Below are 22,233 nucleotides of genomic sequence, written 5' to 3'. Positions count from 1 at the left end.
TTTGAGTGAGCATACACAGCACGTACTGCACACAGTAAATTAGTTGCACATACGCATGTTAAACCATTTTTACTAGCATCCTCTCTCTCAAGTTACAAACTTCAGTATCAGCTGAAATTCCACAATATAGGAAAATGTACAAACTACATTCACACAACCACGTCTGACAACAAATGAACGACACCGTTATTATTATTGTGGAGGTCAAGAAGGAGAATGTTAGCACGACGGGTTAAAAACACCCACAGCTGTGTCCTTTTAGAGCGTGCACTTTTGATAAACACTTGTAGATCTTGTTATTCATGCAGACTGTGAGCGAACACATCAGACCTCGGCCAGTTCAAGTGTGACCCAAGAGTGTGATTCAATCTACAAAAAAAATACACCATCATATTAAGAGCGACCCCAGCTGAACCCATATTAAAATGTCTGACACGAGTGGACACGGTCTGGGTGACTTTCGCTCTTCAGATTCTTTGGCTTGCACGGGGAGCATGACAGCACTGTCACCGAGGATCCGCGGTGAATCATTTTAATTGCCTTTAACACATCCGTCATCGTTTGTTTATTAGTTCTTCATGAGACGATGCCTCTACGTGTCATTAAATATGTCTCGGAGAGAAATTAGTCCAGTCTCTAAATCTCAGCTGATATTTACAGGTGGCATCTGTGGCCCGGGTTCAACTTATCAGCGGATTATGTCAGCGGGGCCGAGCGTGAGGATGTATCTCAAACAGAATGTGTGAGGCTGGAAGCTAAAAATTTCCAAAATATATTTTTAACACATGCCTCAGCGAGTGAAGAGGGATACATCCATGAATCTCTCTCTCTTTCACACACACACACACACACACACACACACACGTAATCACTACTCTGGAGGACTGTACCGGCCAACATTTGATGAGCATTATCCCCTGCTATGTCACTGACTCTGGTCTAGCTCTGAATGAGGTGGGAGTTGCGTTGCGTAGTCTCTGCTGTGGGTCTGCTGAGACGAGAACTGATGCTCCCCTGCAGAATAGTGTGGAAACAAACCCGCTGTCGGGAAAAAAAAAAAAAAAATGTTTTCACTTTTTTGGTCATCTTTTCTTTGCCAAAGTATGTCCTAAAAGTTGGCAGTGACACAAAAATGTCCATGTCCGTAGCTCGCACTTTGGTAAAAAAAAAAGCGAAGGGCTCGGCGCGTTTTGTGGATTTTAGTCGGCTACACTGGGCCGAAGGCTTGACTGTGAACGCCATGTGAAACCACCTCACATATAGGTTTTTCTTTTTACATTTAACAAATACCCACACATTCTTACTTTCTGCCATATAGTGTATTTTTTTTTAGTCCTAAAAATATCAATGGGTTAATCCAGGCATCATGTGTATCACTCTGTGAAATCATTGTTAAAACATAATTAAAAAAAACACATGAGTGAGCTGGACATTTGTGCTCTTACATGTTCATTCATTACAATCGACAGCACACGAGACAGATTTTTTATTATCATTATTATTTTGAGTCAGTCCCAAATCTGAGACTGAAAATAGTATAGAAACAGGGTTTAATTGGGATTGAGTGCAGTAATTAATAATAATCTACAGGGTCATGTGGTTTGAGGAAATCATCTATCTCAATTTGAAAAAAAAAAGCTGTATTTTTGTAATATCTTTAGCCTAATAGCATAATTTCCTAAGTCATTTTTGACTTCCTGTTACAATACAATACCAATGTGCTTGCTAAGAATTGTGTTTTTTTCAAACAACAAAATGACCTAGGACAGGGGACTTCAACGTTTTTCAGGCCATGGACCCACAAAGTCATGGAGAGATTAAGTAGGGACCCCCGACCTACTATATGTATCAATTATTAAACTCACCCTAGTGCTATTTATTAATATATATTGTTATTATCATTTTGCATTCAATATTAAGCTATTCAAATAATAAACAGGTCCAATTTTATTTTATTTTTTTATTTCAAACGTGCAACGGTATGTATACCTGACATATACATACATACATGGGAATTTACCTGGGGACTGAATAGGGTCTCTCTGAATTTGTGGGGTGAAATTATATATATATATGTAGAAAATGTCAACCAACGATTTTGCGACCCCCCTGCAGTACCTCTGCGAAACCCCTTGGAGTCACGAACGCCCTGTTGAAGACCTATGACCTAGGCAATTATGCCATTAACAATATGTCTTTATTTGGGTCATGGATTCAATTAGAAGTTGATTGAAATTCGCTCCTTCCTACTCTTGTGCTCTGTCTAACACACACACACAAGCAAAGACAAGTGTTTATCTTCTTCTCTGTGCTGTTATTATTCATAGGTGACAAAATGCCACCTACCATTGGAGCCAGATGGTCCGGCATATGCTCCAACTGCCACTTTGAACGGGGCACACTCATTCTTTCGCACATACACACATGCAAACATATTAATACGCACACAAAACCTAAAGCCTGGAGACCTGGTGTTCCTCAGCATCCCAGCAAGCCCGTATTAAGAAGAAGAGCGACACTGCGGGGATTAGCAAAGCAGCGTTGTGGAGATACAGATGGGGCCTCAGCGTGTCTCTAATGAACGTGGTCTGCGGAGCCAGTAGATCTGTCTGCTGTGTGTGCAGCGGTTTATGCCGCTCCGCTTATTGACTTGGCCTCGGTTCAGGTCCCACTACGATAAGTGCCAGGTGATGACGTGAGGGCTCTGCGGGTGTGACACAGTTAGTTCTGAACCCTGTAGCTCCCAGCGAGCATGCTCCCTGTGTGTTTCTTTACAGTCCAGAGGGGGCCGGGAGCCAAGAGGTGACACAGCAGTGACGAGACTGTAAATAACTGATGGATAAAGATAGCGGTGATCCATGATGAATCTTTTTTTTTTTGTCTTTTTTTTTCCGTGAAAAGCTTGCTCTGAGAGTTTCTGTACATCCCCGTCCAGCAGTGGAGAGAGTTAGCAGCAGCTACAACAGTCCAGTCTGGAGATGGGGAGAGATGAGCGGTAGTACAGAGATGGAGAGCAGCCAGAAGGAAAGGGCCGACCACTTGCATTCCCCGGACGACCTCGTGCCCCCAAAATAAGCCACTTGGGCTGCAGAGAAAGGGAGGACAAACAGGGCAGGGAAATGTTAGCAAACACAGGCCTTTACGGCTAAAAGGCAGCTAATTCACATGCAGGAGTTAGTCATGCAAGACAGCGGGGTGCAGAGAAGGGACACGGCAAGAGGAATGTTAGCACCTCTAAGCCTTTACTCAAAACCAGTGTAATTAAGGCGGCTTAGTGCATCTCATTCTCTGGCAGTGCTTCCTTTGTTCTCCTGATCTTGGTAATCCAGCTAAGTCTACCCTGCCTCTGCCAGCGCCACTCACCCACACAGGCTGACCCATCATCGTTAGGCTCAAAGCCCTGGTTGCATCTCCTCTTGGCGCGGCACTTATAGCTGCCATAGGTGTTGGTGCAGATAGGGCGATCGGAGGGGCACACAGAGGGGAACTGGGTACACTCATTTTTATCTGAGGACGAGGGAGGCGAGGAAGGCAGAGACAAATGACTCGGGAATTTTTTTCAAAAACGAGAAATGACAGCGGGTGGACAAAACGTTTCATCTCACCTGTGCAGCGGCCATTTTCATTCAGGGCAAACCCGTGACCGCACTGTGAGACACAGACAGCATCAACACAACACAGAATAATCTAATAAATAGAAACTGATGAAATGGGGATTGTTTCATTTGAAAATACGACACATCCTCTGTGCTGCTTTTAGCCTGCACCAAAGTAACATTTTAGATATTGACACTTCAGGCTGCGTGTTTCCATCTGTCTACGTACTGTAACATTGCTTCTGTACCTGTATTTCCACAGTGGGAGTGACTTCGTCCTCGTCTCTTGGGTAGTGGATCTCCAGCACTGAGTTGATCTCTGAAGGCTCCAGGGGTCGGGCCACCGAGTGGCCGTCCGGCCAGTACACCTCCACACTGGTGGCCACATCCTTCCCTGTCCAGGTATTTCAGGAGAAACACATCGCACACAGCGGCATTTCCAGATCACTGACGTTTCACACATTACACAACATACAGTAGCTTGGCATGGAACTCATGCATCTCCCTCTACCCACTCTTTTGCACTGACTCACACTCTGCACAGACTGAGTGGCACTCTCCTCCCTCCATTAACTATTTTAATCAGGCATAGAAGAAGCTCCTCTCCAGGGGCTCTCTGTAGCCCTTAATTAAAGTGGCATTTTCAATGTAAACAGATCTCGTGTTATCTTGCCAAACGGCAATCCACTCAGCAGGTGTGCTGCCCGAGAGCCAAAGAATATTTCACCTGCTCCGCGCCTCATGTGGCCCTCTCTCATGCTGCGGTGGGGAGTGTATCTCCACTGGCAGTGGTGGGTTTTTACTCGTTGGAGTCTGGTCTCTTTTATTTTTTTATTTTTTTTTTCTTAAGCCACAATAATGTGGAAAGTTTTCTGTTCGAGAGCGTTATGAGGGCCACCAGAGTTGATCTGCACTTGAACAGTCCCAGATACAGAGCAGGCTCGGTGACGAGAGCCAGGGAGCTGCAGTGGGTGGGCTCCTCGGCCTGGATGGACACCAGCTGACTATCCTGAGGGGTGGATGGAGACAGGGAGCTGGTTCCTCACGATCTAGGCCGGTGTCCAACAGCAGCACCTGTCTCCCGCTCTCTCCTCTATTTGTCCACCCAACTCCCCCGCACAGACAGGTTTCTCTCCCATGGGTACCTAATCAGGCTGGAGGTATTGAAATAATGATTTCCACATGCTGTCCTTCCCTGCTACTCTCCCGCTGCAATGCTGATTCTGTCTTCTTCTCCATCGTTCAGTTCACAGACACCGTGTAAGTAAGTTCTTTATCGAAACAAATGTGCATTTCTTAACAAAATACTAATAATATAAACCAACAAAATGTCACAACCTAGTGACAGTAGCCCTTTAAATGCAGTCTTACCCAGGCCGAAGTGTGCGACAGGCTCCATCTCACACAGGTACCCTGACCCCCCGTCAATGATCCGCGTGTGCTGGCCGCTCTTTTTTGTGTACACCATCACTTTAGCTCCTCTGGCAAAAGCTCCGAACTTGGTCCGGGGAATCACCCGCAGCCATGAGTTAGCCGTGCCCTAAGACGGGGAGGCGCAAGGAAGGGTTGAGCTGAAATGACACTAACCAGCTGACCACCACATGTCATCTCAGGTGATGCCCCACAAACACTCACCTGGTTGACTTTGTAGACGGAGATAGGCTGCGCCGCACTTTCCCCGTGAGACACCAGCAGCTCTAAACGGCCGTCGCCATCGAAGTCCGTGGCTACAGCTCCTGGAGAATCCATCACACTAATGATGCAGCTAAACACTCGAGGAAATGGCCTTCATAATATTTACCGTTCTCGTGCGGAGAGACATGGATACAATTTGACAGTCACATAACTAACAGCGTGTAACATGTCACACGCTGTGTCTTTACAAGAGGACGCGCGGACGCTCAGATCCTGAGTGGAGCTCTGATGCCATCTAATGGCTTGATGTGTGAATAGCAGACATGGGACGCGCCGTTGTGCAGCTTATCGCTCATAATTCAGGTCCCTTCTCAAAACACTCACCGGTTCCTCGTCCTTCAGGCTCCGCTGCATCACCGACGTTCAGCTCTTCTATCTGGGGGTCCCCATGTTCCCTCCTGCTCACCCTACCAAAGCAACAGCACAGAAATCACTGCAGCCAGAAGATGACGGCAAAATATTGTGTTTTTCTGCTTCTATTTAATTAGTTTTCATTTTTTTCTATCAAGCATTTCGTTAAATAAATCTATTGACTTGAACATCTGCAGAAAGGCACTGTTCAGAAAAAAAAACACGCTCCTTACCTGGCGTGTATCTTTAATATGTAAATCTCTCTATTCAGCCTTCCATAAACTTTTAATAATCTAATATTACAGTGCAATAATGTGCTGATCCTGGCTGTTAAACTCCCCAGCTCAGCTAAATATTGATCAGTCGCATCGAATTAATTAGCTCGAGCACAATAGTTTGAGTGTTTTTCAGTGCCAGAGAGCAGAGCTGAATTGGCTTATTCATCTGCATAGCAGGGAATGGCAGAGCCACGGGCTGTGGAGCGGTGACCCCTGTCTCGACATCAACGTGTCCAGGAAGACAAATCTTCCTCCGCCGACCTGTTCTGCGGGAATATTCTGCTCCAGGAAATCTCTGGGCCTTAAAACTGATTATTGATATTCAGCCTGAACTGACCCACCGGCTCGTGGCAGCGTTCATCATGAGTTGTGCATCCTGTTCAAACGAACGCGCCAGATCAGATTTTTTATTCAAACAGGATGGGCCTCATTCTGCTATTAAGTCCTCACAGTTGATATGTATCATATTTTACATTTTGAGAGCTGAGTTCATTAATATTATCTCGAGAGGAAGCCAAACCGTGAGCCAAAAAGAGACCTAAAACTGTCTTAATGAAAGATTCATTCATGTGTGGAGGAGGAGGCGGGATGCCAGACTAGATAAGTATCCTTGGCTGGGAATTTGAAATTCTTCTCAGCTTCCAAGCGCAGCTTTAGAATATTAAATCAAGACACGAGAGTAGTCCATTAAGCTCATGATCAAAGTACCATTAAAACTTACTATCGTAGTTGTGTAAAAATCTGTGTGTCAGTGTCTTGAGTTACAGGGTTTACGTCTTGTACCTGAACAGCCTGTTGGCGGACGAGCCCCTGTAGGCGATGTTATTGAAGAAGACCTCCAGCTCGTTGTCATTGTCGAAGTCTGCGGCAATAACGGTTCGAACCGGGGACGGCATGGAAAACTTCTGGGACGCTATGTCCTGAGGAGCAAAAGGTACATCAGAGCATATTTACACACGCAAAAACACGCAGAGATTTTTTCTGCTAGCTCGAACAACTTGGAACGCAGTTTAATCCGTTAAAATCAGATGTGATCACAGTTGTGTCAACACAGTGTTTTTCTTATTGGCGTCCACACATGTTGGACTATGCTTTGCAGCGAAACGTTTGGCTTTCATTAAACTGGTAGATTGATTCAGGCTTGTCCAGTCAAGTTCAATTGTCCTAAATCGCTTATTCAAAAGTGTTTTTCGTTTTTTTCCACAATTTAAGGTTTATTAAGTAATAACCCAGCATTTTTATAAGCTCTGTCTTATTTGATTCTCTCTCTGCTTATGAAAAACTTTCTAAAGTCCATTAAAAGAATAAAATCAGTTGGAAGTTTTTTTTTTTTTGTCTAAAGTGCAACACCGTCACAGTTTGACTGAGCAGGTACATTTGACCATTTGTGCTAGATCTGTAATCTGGTGCAACTACACCTGTCACCTGTCGTCCTAGTACGTGTGTTAAGTCCATGTGCGTGTTGAGCCACCGCCACCGAAGGTCACAAGTTCAGCCATCAATAATCACTTCTTGACTTCTTTCACTGCTCCGGCTAAGTCCAAAGATAAGAACAAAGACGCCTTTTTCTACATTTTCTGGCAGCAGAAAAGTGAGTCAAGTAAGGCAAAAAAAAAAAAAAAAAAAAAAAAAGTCTCTGCAGCGGAGGAGTTTTTGCATGAGAAAGTAACGGATATCTCCCCGCTTCAGTGACACGGTGATAAGTCGAGAAAGAGTTATAGAGCGGCCCTTCACTCCCCCCAGTATTTACTCCCTGTTTTAATTATAAGGCTCATAAAGCTGCAGGGGTGGGGGCCGCCCACGGTGACCTTCTGCTTCTCAGGTGAAGGAGAGGGGATGGCCGAGTGAGGCCACGGCGGAGGAAGACAGGGGCAGCTCTCTATTACAGACGTAAGGGCACGATTAGATGTGCCTTGAAGGAGTTCTCACCAAAACTATTACAGAGCACAGAAATTTAAGATTGAAAAAAAAAAAAAAAATGTGTGTCATTGTACAATATTATTAGATTTATTCCAAGTACATGGTAGCTTTCATTTAATAACAGATAAACATTTACTTAAAATTTTACTTAAAATGGTGTATTTTATGGCTGAAGTCAGAATTATTAAAATAAAATCCTAATAACTTTATTTTTATGTATTAGAAAACGACTCCAGCCCTGATTTGGTCACGCAGCAACCAAGAAAACCTCTTTTAAATGTCTGTGCTGTGTGTGTGTTTTTTTTGTGTGTGTGTGTGTGTGTGTTAAAACCCACTGCAAGGTAAACCTCCGCAATAGATTTTAATTAAAGCACAAACAGGCCTAATCTGCATTTTCCACTGGCCGGGCAAGCTGCTGGTTCAGCCCAATTTAATTGGCGGTTTACTGAAGTGATACAACAGCTTCATTATGCGTGCCAAAGGTCAACACGGCAAGTAGGAGTGTGTCAGCTCATGTGGGCGAAGGGGGTCTTAAATATGTTGTGGGCCTGTGATTTAACAATCTCGGTTTAAAAAAACATCGTCCAGGTAATTCAATTTGTCTGATGTGTGTTTGTTTGCGCACAGGAGCACAGTGTGTGCGTGGCGTACTGATGGAATCGTCTCTGGGCTAAGCATTGCACATTAACCCCTTATTTGACCCCTATAAAGATGTCTCCCGTGACGTTTATCTCTTCGGTAAAAGATGCAGGTGCGGGCTGTGACGGATAGATCACTGAGCATGAAACGTCCGCAGATTTACACGTGGCACGGCTCATCTCTGCCTCCGCTGCTCTTAAACGTAGGAACGCCAACAGATGCACGCTGCTCGCCGTCTCCCGGGAGTTGTCTGCGGAGTCGAGTAAATCACCCCTGCCGCGCGTCTTTAAATACCACTCAAGCCCAAAGGGGGCCAGCGTGGAGTCGTCTTCATTCACCGGCCGACCGGCGGGATTGATAACGCTGTGATTCACCGTGATAATAGGTCAGATTTGTTGTTTTTGTGCAGCCTGCTCATTAGACATTGATTTTAATCAAGGAGGAAGAAGAAATGGAAACTGCCGCTCTCTCGAACGCTCCTACATCAGCAAGTGATTGTTTGATGGGGCGAATCATTAGACACAGCAGTCTACAGCTTATCAGCCAGTACGTTTACATGCACGCTAATGTTCCATAATTCAGAATATGACAGTATTCCCAGATTGATACATATTCACTTTGTGTGCATATTCAGAAATCGTCCCGAACAAGAAAAGCCTGCATCTCTGATTAAAACCAGAATGTTATGAAAAGACTTGGAGAATGAACGGGTTGGTTTTATGCACAAATATCTTCACTCTTCAACATTTCCCAGTGTTTATATGGTCAAAGGTAATTATATTAGAAGGAATATGTGTGCGTGTCGCCACCAAAAAAAAGGTCACACACACTCTAATATTTTGTTGGACATCCTTTAGCTTTGATGTCAGCACACACTGGCCATGGCTTTGTTTCCATAAGAAGCTTCTGCAATGTCCAAAGATTTATTTCATTACATCTGCAGCAACTCCAGATCATAACACTGCCCCCACAGGCTGGTACAGACACTAGACATGGCTCCCTTCACCCACACAGTAATTATCCAATAGGAAGCTCAAACCTATTTGCTTAGTTAAATCCAGGTGGTGTTTTTTTTTGTTTGTTTTTTGACCAGGCAGTGTATATTGATGTTTATTAAAAAAAAAAAAAAAAAAAAAAAAAAAAGAATTAATGATGAATGATCAGAACAAGCGACAGCGCGTTCTTTACCTTGAATTTCTGCTTGCGGTTGTTCAGCTGCATGTAGAGACGATGAGGCCCATTCCAGTTCCCGTAGACAATGTCCGTCTTGCCATCGCGGTTGAAATCTGCCAGTGCCACCCCTCTTCCATGCTGCATGGGGTCCTCCACACCTAAAGCGATTGGAAAATATGCTCTGTTATCCAGTAACACCTAATTAGTGTATCGTTTTTGCGCTGGATTGACATGATCCGTGAAGAATGAACCAATCTGTTCTGAACTATTCATGTTCTTCTCACCAGCCTGCTGTGCCACGTCAGTAAATGTGCCATCACCGTTGTTCCTGAACAAAAAGTTAGACCCGTACTCGTTGTCGCAAAACACATCAGACAGAGTTTGACTGACTATGGGTCCCACTACGACACCTCTCCCTCCTGCAGAGATGGAAAAAGAAAGTCAAGTAAGTAACTAAATAGTGGGCCTGTTCAAACTAATAATATGCAGTAGGTAGCGAAGACTTTGAAGGAAGTGTTTTTGCAGAACATTTTTTGCTGTGATGTCAACCTTGGACCTTCTGACTGTTTAAAATCACCACTTTATTATTTTATCTTGTCAAGAAATTCGTGTGAAACGCTGTCAGTAGTTTGATTTGCGGCGTTACAGCCAAAAACACGTGACCTTTGCCCAACAAAACCGTATCCATTCATTCTTACGTCCAGCGCTCGGGCTGAATTCCTTCCGGGCGTTCTTGAGAAACAGGCTGAACTTAATGGGAGCGCGATCCAAAAAACAGAATACCTCCAGCAACAGCTGTCGCTGGCACGGTTACAAAAAAATGAAGCAGTACAGAGGGAGAGAGAGATCATCTCCATAACAAAGTGAATGGTAAGAGATCATTACTGCCTTTCCAGGCCATTTGCTCCGGGTAGAGCAGGTCTTTCTGCTGACACAGACACTGACTCTGATGAGCTGCGTACGCACACAAACACAGGTAAACAACACCTAGGCACAAGCACGAAGAAAAATGCAACACACGGGGAGAGTATTTTCCTCCAACCAAAAGCTAACCGTAATTTTCCTGATGCTGAGATCTTCGTGGCTCCTCACCACGTGCTCAGTGTGAGTCGCAGGTTTACCCGTCACATGCTGTAAAGAGAAGTATCTCGCTAACGTGTTTCATCTCAGACCAACAGCGTTTAATTATGGAGTCGAAAGGGCTTTGATTGTCCTTAGAGTATGCAGAGTCAGTGCTGTGAGTTAGGACTCGCTCCTGATTTACTGGCCCGCTCCATCAACCCAGACAAATATCACTCGCCCCCTGCGGCCATAAACCACTAATGTCTCTCCGGAGATATGTAACCATTAGATATACAACTTCACTGGCTGTCCTTCTGCTCTGATTAACGGCAGTTTGATGACAAAGCCGTCCGCCGTACATCATTCACGGCTATTCTGAGCCAGCCAGGTCTGCCCCCCTGGTGGATCGGATCACATCCTGCACGTAAAAAAGACCCCGTGGATGATGAAGATTCATTCCACTGCGCTCGAATACAAAGTCATGTCCCGCTTCCAAAACTTACTAGAACATCAGCGTCAAGGACTTTCCAATGGTCGTAATAAAAGTATGACAGGAGCATCTTTTTATTTTCACTCGTAATGGTCTCTGTTAAGGAAATCACAAATCATGGTGAAACTGTGCAATTTGGCATTTACTGTCCCACTCTTTTATATTGTTAAGCTGTTCGATGGAAGGGTTATTTTCTAAAACAAACGTTAAAAAAAAAAACTATTTCAAGGGTATTCATTCAATTCAGAATCATTTTGATGACAACTTAAAAAAAATCTCTGAAACTAGTTTGTACAATAAAGCAAATAGAAACAAGGACATAAATAAATATAATAATCTGTGCAGAGAGACATATTTAAATTACATGTGTTAAACTGAATAAATTCAGCTTGTAACACCTAATTTTACAAGGCTACACGCATCTGTGACCAGAGCTGAAGACTTGAGGACGGTTAGGATTGCATTTTCACTTCGAGGAATATATCTGCGTTTCATTAAGTGGGCGACGGTGTTAACTTGTCAACAAACGTTGTTCATTAGTGAGTTCGCAGTGACGCCCACGTGGTTTCTGTTTTCACATTCGGATTACCGGCTGCGGGACACATTTCCAAAATATCACAGTTGACATTAAAAACACGTCACCACAACAAGACATGAAGCCGTTTCTTTATCCTCTTTGGATATTAGTACTTTGGACTCTGACGGACTAAGTTTCTCATAAACTGCGTGTGAGGCTGTGACAGATGCCATCTCTGGGCGGTTGAGCTTCTCTGATATATGCGCGTGTCGCCCTTCCCTTTCGCTTCCCCGTGACTTTGCCTGGAGTAAACAGCTGACAGGGCCAAAAGACCCTACATGTTCTCTTTCTTCCTCTCCTTTTTTCTTGCCTGGCCCTTCTCCAACTCTCTTTTTTTTTCCTGCCCCCGGTCCAGCTCCCTCTGTGTCCTGAAGTCCTATATTTCATGACTCCGTGGGTACAAACACATGGCTCTGCGGACGTCTGTATTAATCACAACAAGGGCCCAGTGGTGATTGGTGATCTTGAAGCGACGGTCTACGTCGCACACTTACCGATCAACTTGTTAACTCCGGCCTGCTCCGCCACGTTGGAGAGGGCGACGACGCCCTGTGAAAGGTCGCTCGCTGCCTCGTCCATTTCGATGAGAGCGTGAGGACCCACGTTGCCACTGGCATAGTTAGCTATGTAGATAGCATAACGGCCGGTGCCCTGCACAAAAACAAATAGGGTTTATCTTTATTAATATGTGTACTTTTATACAGAAGACAGAACTATTTTAATTTGCCTTTAAGAAGTCAGATGAGATCGTATAAAGAGCAACTATGCTCACGTATGCAGGAGGTTGAGGTGCAAGATTGGGTCAAACACTTGGACTCCTGTTTGGTATGCGATTCGAAAGTCAATGTTGACTTATTCTAAGACTTAATTGAATAATTATTATTCTGACGCAGTTTGGTCCGGTTTACCACTGCCAGAAAGTCTCTCCGCCAGGAGCGAATGGCACGTTAGTTAATGACACCAGAGTACTAACAGCATTTTAATGGATGCGCATTTACCACAACTGTTACAAAGAGATTGTTCCTATTGCTGTCTGCAGCACCAACACAGTTTAATTCACTTCCGAGTCGTTGGAATCGATGCAGAAAGCTCACGATTAAACTGGAACTGATTGCGTCAATGTGTATTCCATCTAGTACATTATTTTAGAGTCTCCGGCCACGTGTCAGCAGCAGAGACAGCTCTGAGCGCAGCACTGACAAATCATCATTTAATCCTCAGGAATCTGTTTAATTTACCGCCCTCTTGTGACCTTAGCAGACAAAAACGCCCATGTCCAAAAACCGCTATAAGAACTCAGCTTTTTTTTTTGCATAGATCTCTTCACTTCAGGCCTCTACAAAACTACCAAAAAAATCTATCATTTTGAATGCCAGTTTCATTACTTAAAGTTTCAATGAATGAAATAACAAACATTTTATTCATAGACCCTATAATGGGGAAATGGATCGTTTTAGTGTTGAACACTCAAAATGACAAATTTGACCATTGTTTTCATAAATGAAATACTAATATTACAGAATTAATATTTTTTATTGTGCCATGACCGAGAGATTTAAAAAATGTAGTTGTAATGGAAGTCAATGTGACATTTCTAGTAGTAAATTTTAAATCTGATATTGCACAAAAACTAATAATTCAATTAAGTCAGCATTTTAGATAATCTTGGTCATATCCAAGACTGGTTTGAAAATATGTCTCAGCCACCCAACATTAGTTTTATGGAAAACAGCTAATTTTTCATTTCTTTTCATAAATTTAGTAAGTAAGTGAATTTAGTAAGTAAGTAATCAAACTGGCATTTAAAGGGTTAAAATCCTCAAAATAGTTTTTTTTTGGTAGTTTTGGTAGTTTTGTAAAATGCTGACGTGGTTCAAGAGTTTTATTCAGAAAAAAATATCAATCTGCAAAATATCACAGTCAACATTCAAAAAAAAAATGTGTAGAGATTAACTTTGTTACAAAAACTTAATAACACAGCCAAAATGGCAGCCAAATGACGTGGAAAAAACATTGGCCAAATTTTTAAAAATGTCCGTAGGGTTGCCTGAGGGTTGAGTTGATGCAGTCACGACATAGTCATTCATATGGAGTTGTGTTTCTGGCCACTTCATGGAAACTGCTCTGAGGGTTCTTTCTACTCCTTGTGTGTACAAATTCATGGGTTAAATGAAATGAACAAATTTCTACTGTAAAGTATCATATTGCATTATATTATTGCATTTACATCTTGTCTACTTTTTCTTTTTTTACGGTTGGTGCTGAGGGATCAGTGTATAGAGGGGCCACCTCATTTTTTTACAACCTGCCCTGTAACAATCTCGGTATCGGTGCGAATATTATGCCCCTTTTTCCCGATCAAACCTTCTCGCTCTCTGTTTATCTCCCCTCACCCCGTTTCTTACCCCTTACCCCTTTGTCTCAGCCTCTCTCCCTGCTCCTTCCCCTGCCTCCCTTCGGAGATTAATTTCACACTCCATTATCAGTCAGAGTCCCTGCAGACACAAACTCACAGACGGAACCACACTAATAGACTACACACTCGATTCCAATGAGCTCTCCCACCAGGCCGAACATATTTCAATCAATGCAAACGCATGCACTTGTGCAGACGTGCACACATGCGCGCCAAGTCACCATTTGCCTTAGCCGCACTGCATTTTTTTTTTTTTTTTTGCAAGACGAGGAAGGTAAATGAGTCTGTCTGACGTAAATGTCATTAAGTGCAACATTATGGCGCGCTGTGGGAGGAGTGGGCTTCACGCACACGCACCCACAACACTTGGCGACAACGAAAATGAACTACAGTGAAAGACCTGAAGGCCAACAGCAGTTACTTAACAAACTTAAAAGTCAACGATTTTTCAATAAGTCTGCACCCAAGGCTAATTTCTGTCACTGGGATTGGGCATCGTGAAAACCTGCACTCTTGGAAAGTACGTGCTGTCGTGGAGGAGGACTGCATACCCTTTACATTAATCTGTACGGCCTCTAATGTAGCATTTTCCTTCTTTTCTCATGCATATTGTGCTCCATTTACACATATTTCAATTATTCAGGCTTTTTAAATGCACTTGTTTTCCCCTCCCCGCCTGTTGAAAGTGAACCGATCCATCAGTTTAATGCGAGACCCCTCAATGTGTCTCTTTCATCAGTTTGTCCAAGAATAATGACGGGACGTCACTTTCAAGGAGACTCGGGGAGACAAAACGGCTGGGTGACAAATCCGTCTTTTTTTTCTGAATGATAACACTTTATTTATGAGTAAACAAGAACAAAAACATTAGCTACCTAGCGGACTGTAAAGCAAGCTTTGGTCTTGGCCTGCTCAACCTTCTGCCACTGCTCCAAATACGTTTTAATAAAACCTGCTCAGCGACTGGAAAATGTGTCCGCTCTCTGCCGGTCTGCTGGAGCTTGCGCGCAGGAACACACACCGGGGCTTTGGCTCCGTCTAAAAGAATCATGCCATTAAAAGCAGATATCTTTCCAATCGGATTGGCAGCAGCGCGACGTATCAGCGCAGCGGGATGGGACTGTGGCTAAAACAAAAATCTATTGTCCCTACTGTCCTCTTCCCTCCATTATTACCTTCTTTATCCTATTGGAAGTGAGCACCGTGTGCGTGCGTGCGAGATAAGAGGCGAAGAAAGGGTGCGAGCGCGTCAGTCATAAGGAGGGGGGGGAAAGGGGAAGAGTGAAGAAGGTGGAGAAGAGGGAGAAAACAATGGGAAAAGAGACAAAGAGAAAGAAGGAAAATGCTACGGGCAGAAAGCAGTAGTGTGCAGTCATCACTCCTCCCCTCGTACGATGTTCTATAAAACAAACGAGCCCTGGCTTCTGTAATTACACTGGTGCGATGGACAGAAGAGAGAAAATGGCACACCATTCCCCCCAAATGAACTGTCATAGCACATGCTGAGAAGGGCGGCGTAGGCAGGGCATGAGTTATCACTGGTAAACAAACAGGAGCACCCGTGCATGTACGCACAAGACACTCTGGGGAGTTTGTGTGTGTGTGCGCGCGCCACAGATCTACATACACTCTGCTCTTTATGTGTGTGTGTGTGTGTTTTGTACCTTTCTGTCCACACAGGCCACTGAGCGCCCCGCCATAGGGTTGGCCACATCTCTGTGCTCGTTAATATCATCGCTCAGCAGATCTTCAAAGCGCCCATTACGAAACTTAAACAGCTTGTCTGAATACGTCGCCCGACCTTGATGCGGAGAGATACGGAGTTCAGGAGAGGCAAAAGATCGCTCTGCATAAAAAGAGGCATTATGCAACACGAGAGCCGTGGATGATTGGGAACAGGAGAGAGGGTTGCGGTGGCTGAAAGTGAGAAATGGGATACAGGAGTTTTTACACAGGTGATAGAGGTGAGGTGTGGCTGTTTTGGCAGCGTGCAGCCCTGTAGCTCTCAGATTGATTAATAGCAGCACGAAGCTTATCTGTTATCTGATGTGGACTCAGATGAGATAAGCTTTAATATCTGCATACAGATTCTCCTGCTTTGTCTCCGTATAAGATATATGTGTACTTTTACAAGTGTATCAGATCCCCACTGTACCGGAGAAAGCGTTGTTGGTGTTGAGGACGTAAATCTCCTCCCGTCCGTCCCCGTCGATGTCACACGCCGTCACCCCGATGGCGTTGCCTTGGCGGTCTCTGAGGGCGTAGAACGGGGAGCTGCGGTTGTCGACGGCTATGTTAACAAGACTTTTCCTGTGCTTGTCGTACTTCAGCACCAGGTTTGGGCCATTGTAGCTGCGGGCAGAAATCACAAGCGTTTGAGCAGGAATTCAGACATTCGTTGGTTTGCCACTGTGCGTGCTTCCTAACTGCAGATGTTTGTGTTGCCGCTATTTGCTTCAAAGTTCAACATGAGAAATTTTGTACAACTGGGATTCGGAAGGGCGTGAAAGGTTTAATGGGGAACAATTTTACACGTCCCAACAGGTCCTGACCCTGCGTGAGCTGTGATTACTGTTATCAGGTTTTATCAAGGAAGGGGAATTGTTCCATCAGATTATTTTGTTCCACCTTTGTTTGCCTTTTTTTAAATGAACTCTGATCCACACAACAGTTGTGTGTAACAGTATTTATGTGCATCCAGCTGTGAACCTCTTCAACATTTTTCAGTCCAAGGACCAACAAACTGATGGAGAGGTTAAGTAGGGACTCCCTACCTACTATATGTGTTCTATTATTAAACACTGCCTAGTGCTATTTGTAAAAATACATCATTATTATTATCATTTTGCATTCAATATCAAGGTATCCCTTATCATTTACTAAAATATGTTGGATTCATGCTAATGTGTATTTAAAGAAATTTAAATTTGTGGGGGAAAATTAAAAAAATATATATATATGTAAAAAATGTCTAATCAACCAAAGACTTTGCGGCCCCCCCGCAGTGCCGCCGCGGACCCCTGTTGAAGACCTATGGTGTATGGCAAATGGTCTGCAATTTGATTTGTGTGTTCAATCCTTAGTGTATTGTTTATTGATTATTGGATGGATCCCAATTAGCTGCACCTTGGGATCCGTAAAAGACATGTTGTATGATCACCATTACTCATGTGACATAATTTCAAGATGTGTGACTGGATGTTTTTAATGTTGAAATGCACCTTGGGAGATGTAGTTAACTGATAATCATCTAGTCTAGCAATATAAGCGGAAAACCCACCGGCTGACTTCAAATATTTTGGTTGAAACGAAAGAGCACAGACAAAAATTATCAGTTTAAATATTATATTATATTATATTATATTATATTATATTATATTATATTATATTATATTATATATGGTTGTGTATGTTTTCATATAACCCGAAACTGTTTTTTGGGGTGGGTACCAATTTATTCAGCCAGTGGAGGATGATAAACAGCATGAAGTCAAAACTAAACTGAAAAATGTCTTATTTCAGCTTCTTCTTATCATACAACAAAAAAGCACTGGAGTTCAGCAACATCTCTGTAATATAAGAGCACACGATCCTAAGATTTTTCTAATGGCAAGTGAAATCACGTCATCTCTGAGTTTTTTGGATATTCTCCTGTCCTGGATACCTGCTGAATAGGATGTTTTTGCTAAGTGGCATTTATTAAGCAGGGTCATTAAGGTTCATTTATATTCTGTTAAGCACTGAGATATTCATTGCTGCTCCGCTGGATGGAGGCAGGCTTGCAAAACTGTTCCCTTCACTGGCGCTCCATTCAATCACATCCATTTTCATCAGCCGAGTGAACCTCAGGGCGCCGTTACCAATTCTTGTCTTTCAGCTTTTTGTGCCTTCATGTTCAACCTTTGGCTTCGGAAAATGACTTTTATTTTCATTTTAATCTTTAGAATTACACTTGTAATGCTGTGGTTAGAGCAAGGTCCAGGGGTTTAAGGTGGTCATGAAGATGGAAAAAAAAAAAAATCTCATTTTAAGGACATTACATTAGGATTTTTTTTTTTTTTTTTGTATTTTCTAAAATGCCATCTTTATGGAAATGAGGTGTTATCTGGTTACGTGTCAGCTAATTAATCAGCATTAATCAGAAAATACTGTCAACATCCAAAATAAAGATAAAAGTAAATCAAGCTCATTTCCATAAAAAAAAAAAATGTTGATTGGAGTTAAACTGTTAAGCTGGTGCATAGAAATCCTATTGAAGTGGAAATTTATGGTTCAAACTTTGAAAAAAAAAACTCATCTTGGGAGACAGTTTGAAATATAGATTTTATAATTTGATATGCATTTACTGAACGCCACTATTTACAGTATTTTTTGACTAATATACATCATCATGAGACTAATGAACTTGCTGCTAGAGTTGTGTGGAATTATTGTTTGACTTTCCACTACACAACATGCATTAAGATCTAAATGAATTGTGATGTAAATGTTGTATTTTGGATGTTCGGACATGTACGGAAGTCAAATATGGATGAAAATCAGGCATGTTTGCGCACTCCTCACCCAGCTACAAATATCTCCAGATCTCCGTCCCCATCCACGTCAGTGATGGCCATGCCATAGTTGAGCTGGGTGGGATTGTTCTCGTAGTCCGGAGGAAGGACGGTCTTGGTTATAGCTGAGAACATGGGCTCTGATCGCTGAGCCGAAGAGAGGGCAGGCAGGACCAAAACCAGCCACAACAACATCCTCCTCACCTGAAGGGCGAAACACACCGGAGTTCATGGACTAAAAACCAGATCAGTGCTCAAGTCTGTCTATAAAAAGACAAAAAAAAAACTCTAAACAGCACTATTTCCATCCATTAACCACACGCTCAGTGCTCTTCAGCTAAAGAGGCACACATTTGTCCAGTCGGTCGAGTTTAATGAGAATCAAATAAAAACTGTGAGTCATACGTCTGCAAGCTGCAACATATGCCCGTGTTGCTAATTTTCAAAATCCATCGAGGCGAACATCGCTGGCAGAGCTTTCTGCTGTACCTAGACATTAAGATGAAGATATACCACTGCAATCAGCAGCATTCTGCAGGTTTAGATCTGAACAACCCATCACATGCAGACAGGCTGAGGAATTACAGGACAGAAAATCCATACATGGAGCAGGGTATTAGCCAGAGGCCAAGTGAGCACAGAGGAAACCAATATGACCCGATATAAACAGACACGAGGTGCTGCTTCCTCAGAGACAGTGACCAACTCTAAATTGGAAAGGCTTTTTTTTTACGTGATGTATAGGCGTCCCTTTAGTGGTAAACAGATAAAAGGCGGACATAGAAGAATTGATCTAATTCGACTCGTGAAGCGCGGGCTGGTGGGATTTCTGATGCTCTGAATGAAAAAGGGAAAGTGGCTGAGAAAGGAGGGAGAAAGGGAAGGAGAAGGGTCACCTTCTTAAGGCCGGTATAAAACGCTCGTCGTCAACACAACCGCAAAACTTTTACACACACAGACACACACGCCGAATGGTGTTTACAAGCTGACAACTTGATTCCCTCTGCCTTTGGATTTATAGGGGCAGCCTTCGTCATTCCATCCATAACGCCGTCGAAAATGTTCTCATCTCCGCTTCCATGTGGCTGCAGATTCTCCCTTTTCTGCTCCGAGTGTCCAGGTGATGTATGGCTCTTTAACGTCCCCCCTCAACAATTCAATTTAAGATAAAAACCCACAGAGCTGTTTGAGTAATACTCTCAAAAAGCACAGCGGCAGGGGAGAGGAAGCACCTCCGCTGACACCTGCAGAAACATGGCTGGGGCCAGTGGTGGCTCTCCAGGCAGGCAGCGCAAAAGATAAGGCTCAATGGAGAGCTGGCGGCAATGAGGAGCACGGCTGTTAGCAAGTAGGGGTTAATTAACAACACTGGGAGCTAAAGATGAGGCCGTTACTCCCCATTAGAGCAGGTGGTGGTGACAAATGAGCTGACCAGTCCCACACTACGGAAGACAATTCTAAAGGCTCGCTTATATACTTCATCCTAGATAGGAACAGCGAGCTATAAATTCAAAACAAGAGGAGGAAAAGGAACGTGCAGAGATAGACAAATAGATGATACAGTTTCTAATAAAGCTTCACACCTGAGCGTCTGTGTCCATAAGACAGGCTCGATTCCAATGGCTGAAAAAAAGAGTAAAGACAAACGTCCCCAGTGCTACTGCAATAACCAGTCAGAAAGATGAAAGATGAGCTCCTGGAATCTTTGGGGATTTTTTCGGTTTAATAAAATCGTGAGGTACCCACTCCACATCATCCAGTCAAGGACACCTCGCCCCACATCCACTGCAGCAAAGACCGAGGCGTCCCGCTTGAGTCGTCGAGCAAACTTATAACTTTTCTGCCAGCTTGGATTCACAAAAAAAAAAAAAAAACATCTGACGCCCTGACTGGGGCTTTTATGATGCAGCACCTGGGGTCACCAACAATAACATTATAGCATCAAACTCAGCCGTATGTAGTAAACCAGTCAAAGGCCATGAATTAGCCACATGGAGAGAGAGGGAAAAAAAGATAGTTGTTTAAGAGCAGATAAATGTTTTTGGTTGTTGTGTTTGGCATTAATTGGCCGTTAGCACTGCCTGCAACATCAGCATGTACTTTCTGGAGTGTTCCTGCCCAGCTCAGATCCTGATAACACTGCGACAAAGAGCCAGCAACATCTTCACTTTCAAACACGCACACACACACTTCCAGAAGCTCTTCCCTGTGAAGGACACCCTCACTGCAGAACACACACACACACACACACACACACACACTACACACACAAAGAGCACACACACAACCCCGTCCCAGGGCCAAAGAACTACACTTAGCTTTCCACCAATCAACAATTAACATTAAGCTCTAATGAGCCCATCGTATACCACACCTCTTCTGCTGCACATAACACTAATCATGTTTTCAGTAGTTGAAAACATCCTCCTGTCTATTTCCCATCTATTTTGAAAAGTGCATAAAATCCACATAATTCCCAAACATACAAAATAAAAATCAAAAATAATAATAAAAAAGGCAGAAAGCACCTAATTTAAAACAGGAAAGAAAGTGAAACAATGACCAGCTGTGACAAGCATACGCCAGCACAGCCGCAATAATTAGTCTGCCCACAAAATAAAGTTTAATGGGAATATTTCTAGGAAATCCACTTTCTGTGAGGCAGCACTTAATCCGTGGCAGTTACCGGGGGATTAAACTCTGTAACCGAGCGTCTTTATCTGGACTCGTGTTATCAACTTTTCTTTCTGCAGCAGATCCCAGCGGAGCTCTACAACCATCCTGATCCCAGAGGGAGTCAGCAGCAGCAGCATCAGCAGCATCAGCAGCGGCGGCGGTGGTGGTGGTGGTGGTGGTGTCAGCGGCAGGTAGTACTCACAGATGCAGAGACGCTCCGGAGAGTCCAACAAATCCTCCAGCCAGATTGACAGGAAGAGACGCGCACGCAGGTAATTGTGCCGCGGATCGCGCCGTTATCTCAGGGGTTTTTCTCCCACTTATTCCCTTTACACAACTTCCAAAAGATTTGCTTTATGAAATCGCTCGCGTGAGGTTTGAGCCAATCGCCGGGCGGCTTGCTGGCTATCTGAGCCGGCGGCCAATGGCGGAGCCGGGAAACGGGGGAGTGGGCGTGTCCCTCAGGTGCCGGTTACGGTCAGGGAGCGGGGAGCAGATGGGACGGAGGAGGCGACGAGTTTAACGCGGTTCAGTTCAGCTCCTGACACATCCACGTGTGATTACGGATGAAAAGACGACACAAATTTCTAACCGGTTATCTAACTTACCCCCTTTTTAAAAGTTGTCTATTGTCATTGTTTAGACCGGGTTGAGTGTGTGGTCTTAATAATGTCAGCAGTAATTCCCTTAATGATACTCACAACTCAATTAAACCTAGATGTTTTTTTGTTTTTTTTATCAGTGATAAAACTACTACACTGCAGTCTTAAACTAATTATAGCAGCATACATACAAAAATGTTAATCC

General features: G+C 43.6%; 1 protein-coding gene across 3 annotated transcripts; it reads right to left on the bottom strand.

Moving 5' to 3' along the window:
- Window positions 1-54: 54 nt before the first annotated feature.
- crtac1b (cartilage acidic protein 1b) lies at window positions 55-21,745 on the bottom strand. Of its 3 annotated transcripts, none has more exons than XM_047602178.1 (15): window positions 21,629-21,745; window positions 18,761-18,954; window positions 16,353-16,549; window positions 15,862-15,998; window positions 12,276-12,432; window positions 9,937-10,071; window positions 9,668-9,810; window positions 6,704-6,840; window positions 5,616-5,698; window positions 5,232-5,332; window positions 4,968-5,136; window positions 3,845-3,990; window positions 3,606-3,648; window positions 3,364-3,507; window positions 55-3,085 (listed from the first exon to the last, which is right to left on the bottom strand). In XM_047602178.1, exons 2-15 carry the CDS (start codon window positions 18,943-18,945, stop codon window positions 2,958-2,960), a joined length of 1,905 nt encoding a protein of 634 aa, XP_047458134.1. In that variant the 5' UTR covers window positions 18,946-18,954; window positions 21,629-21,745; the 3' UTR covers window positions 55-2,957. The 3 variants fall into 3 exon arrangements, with proteins under 3 accessions (XP_047458134.1, XP_047458135.1, XP_047458136.1); XM_047602179.1 differs by having other exon boundaries at window positions 5,232-5,329; XM_047602180.1 differs by lacking the exon at window positions 3,364-3,507.
- Between the last annotated feature and the right edge of the window lie 488 nt (window positions 21,746-22,233).

This window comes from Mugil cephalus, chromosome 13, assembly GCF_022458985.1.
Source record: "Mugil cephalus isolate CIBA_MC_2020 chromosome 13, CIBA_Mcephalus_1.1, whole genome shotgun sequence".
Lineage (NCBI taxonomy): Eukaryota > Metazoa > Chordata > Actinopteri > Mugiliformes > Mugilidae > Mugil > Mugil cephalus.
This window is presented reverse-complemented; position numbering and strand designations above follow the sequence as displayed.

What these genes read in the sequence shown, in the direction of transcription:
- crtac1b (XM_047602178.1), bottom strand. Translation starts at nt 18,945, where the DNA reads ATGTTGTTGTGGCTGGTTTTGGTCCTGCCTGCCCTCTCTTCGGCTCAG. An exon ending in TGGCCTGTGTGGACAGAAAG is followed by an intron (nt 12,433 to 15,861) that starts GTACAAAACACA and finishes GTTTTTGTGCAG; the next exon opens with GGCACCGGCCGTTATGCTAT. An exon ending in CCGTCTACAAAGTCAACCAG is followed by an intron (nt 5,137 to 5,231) that starts GTGAGTGTTTGT and finishes TCCCCGTCTTAG; the next exon opens with GGCACGGCTAACTCATGGCT.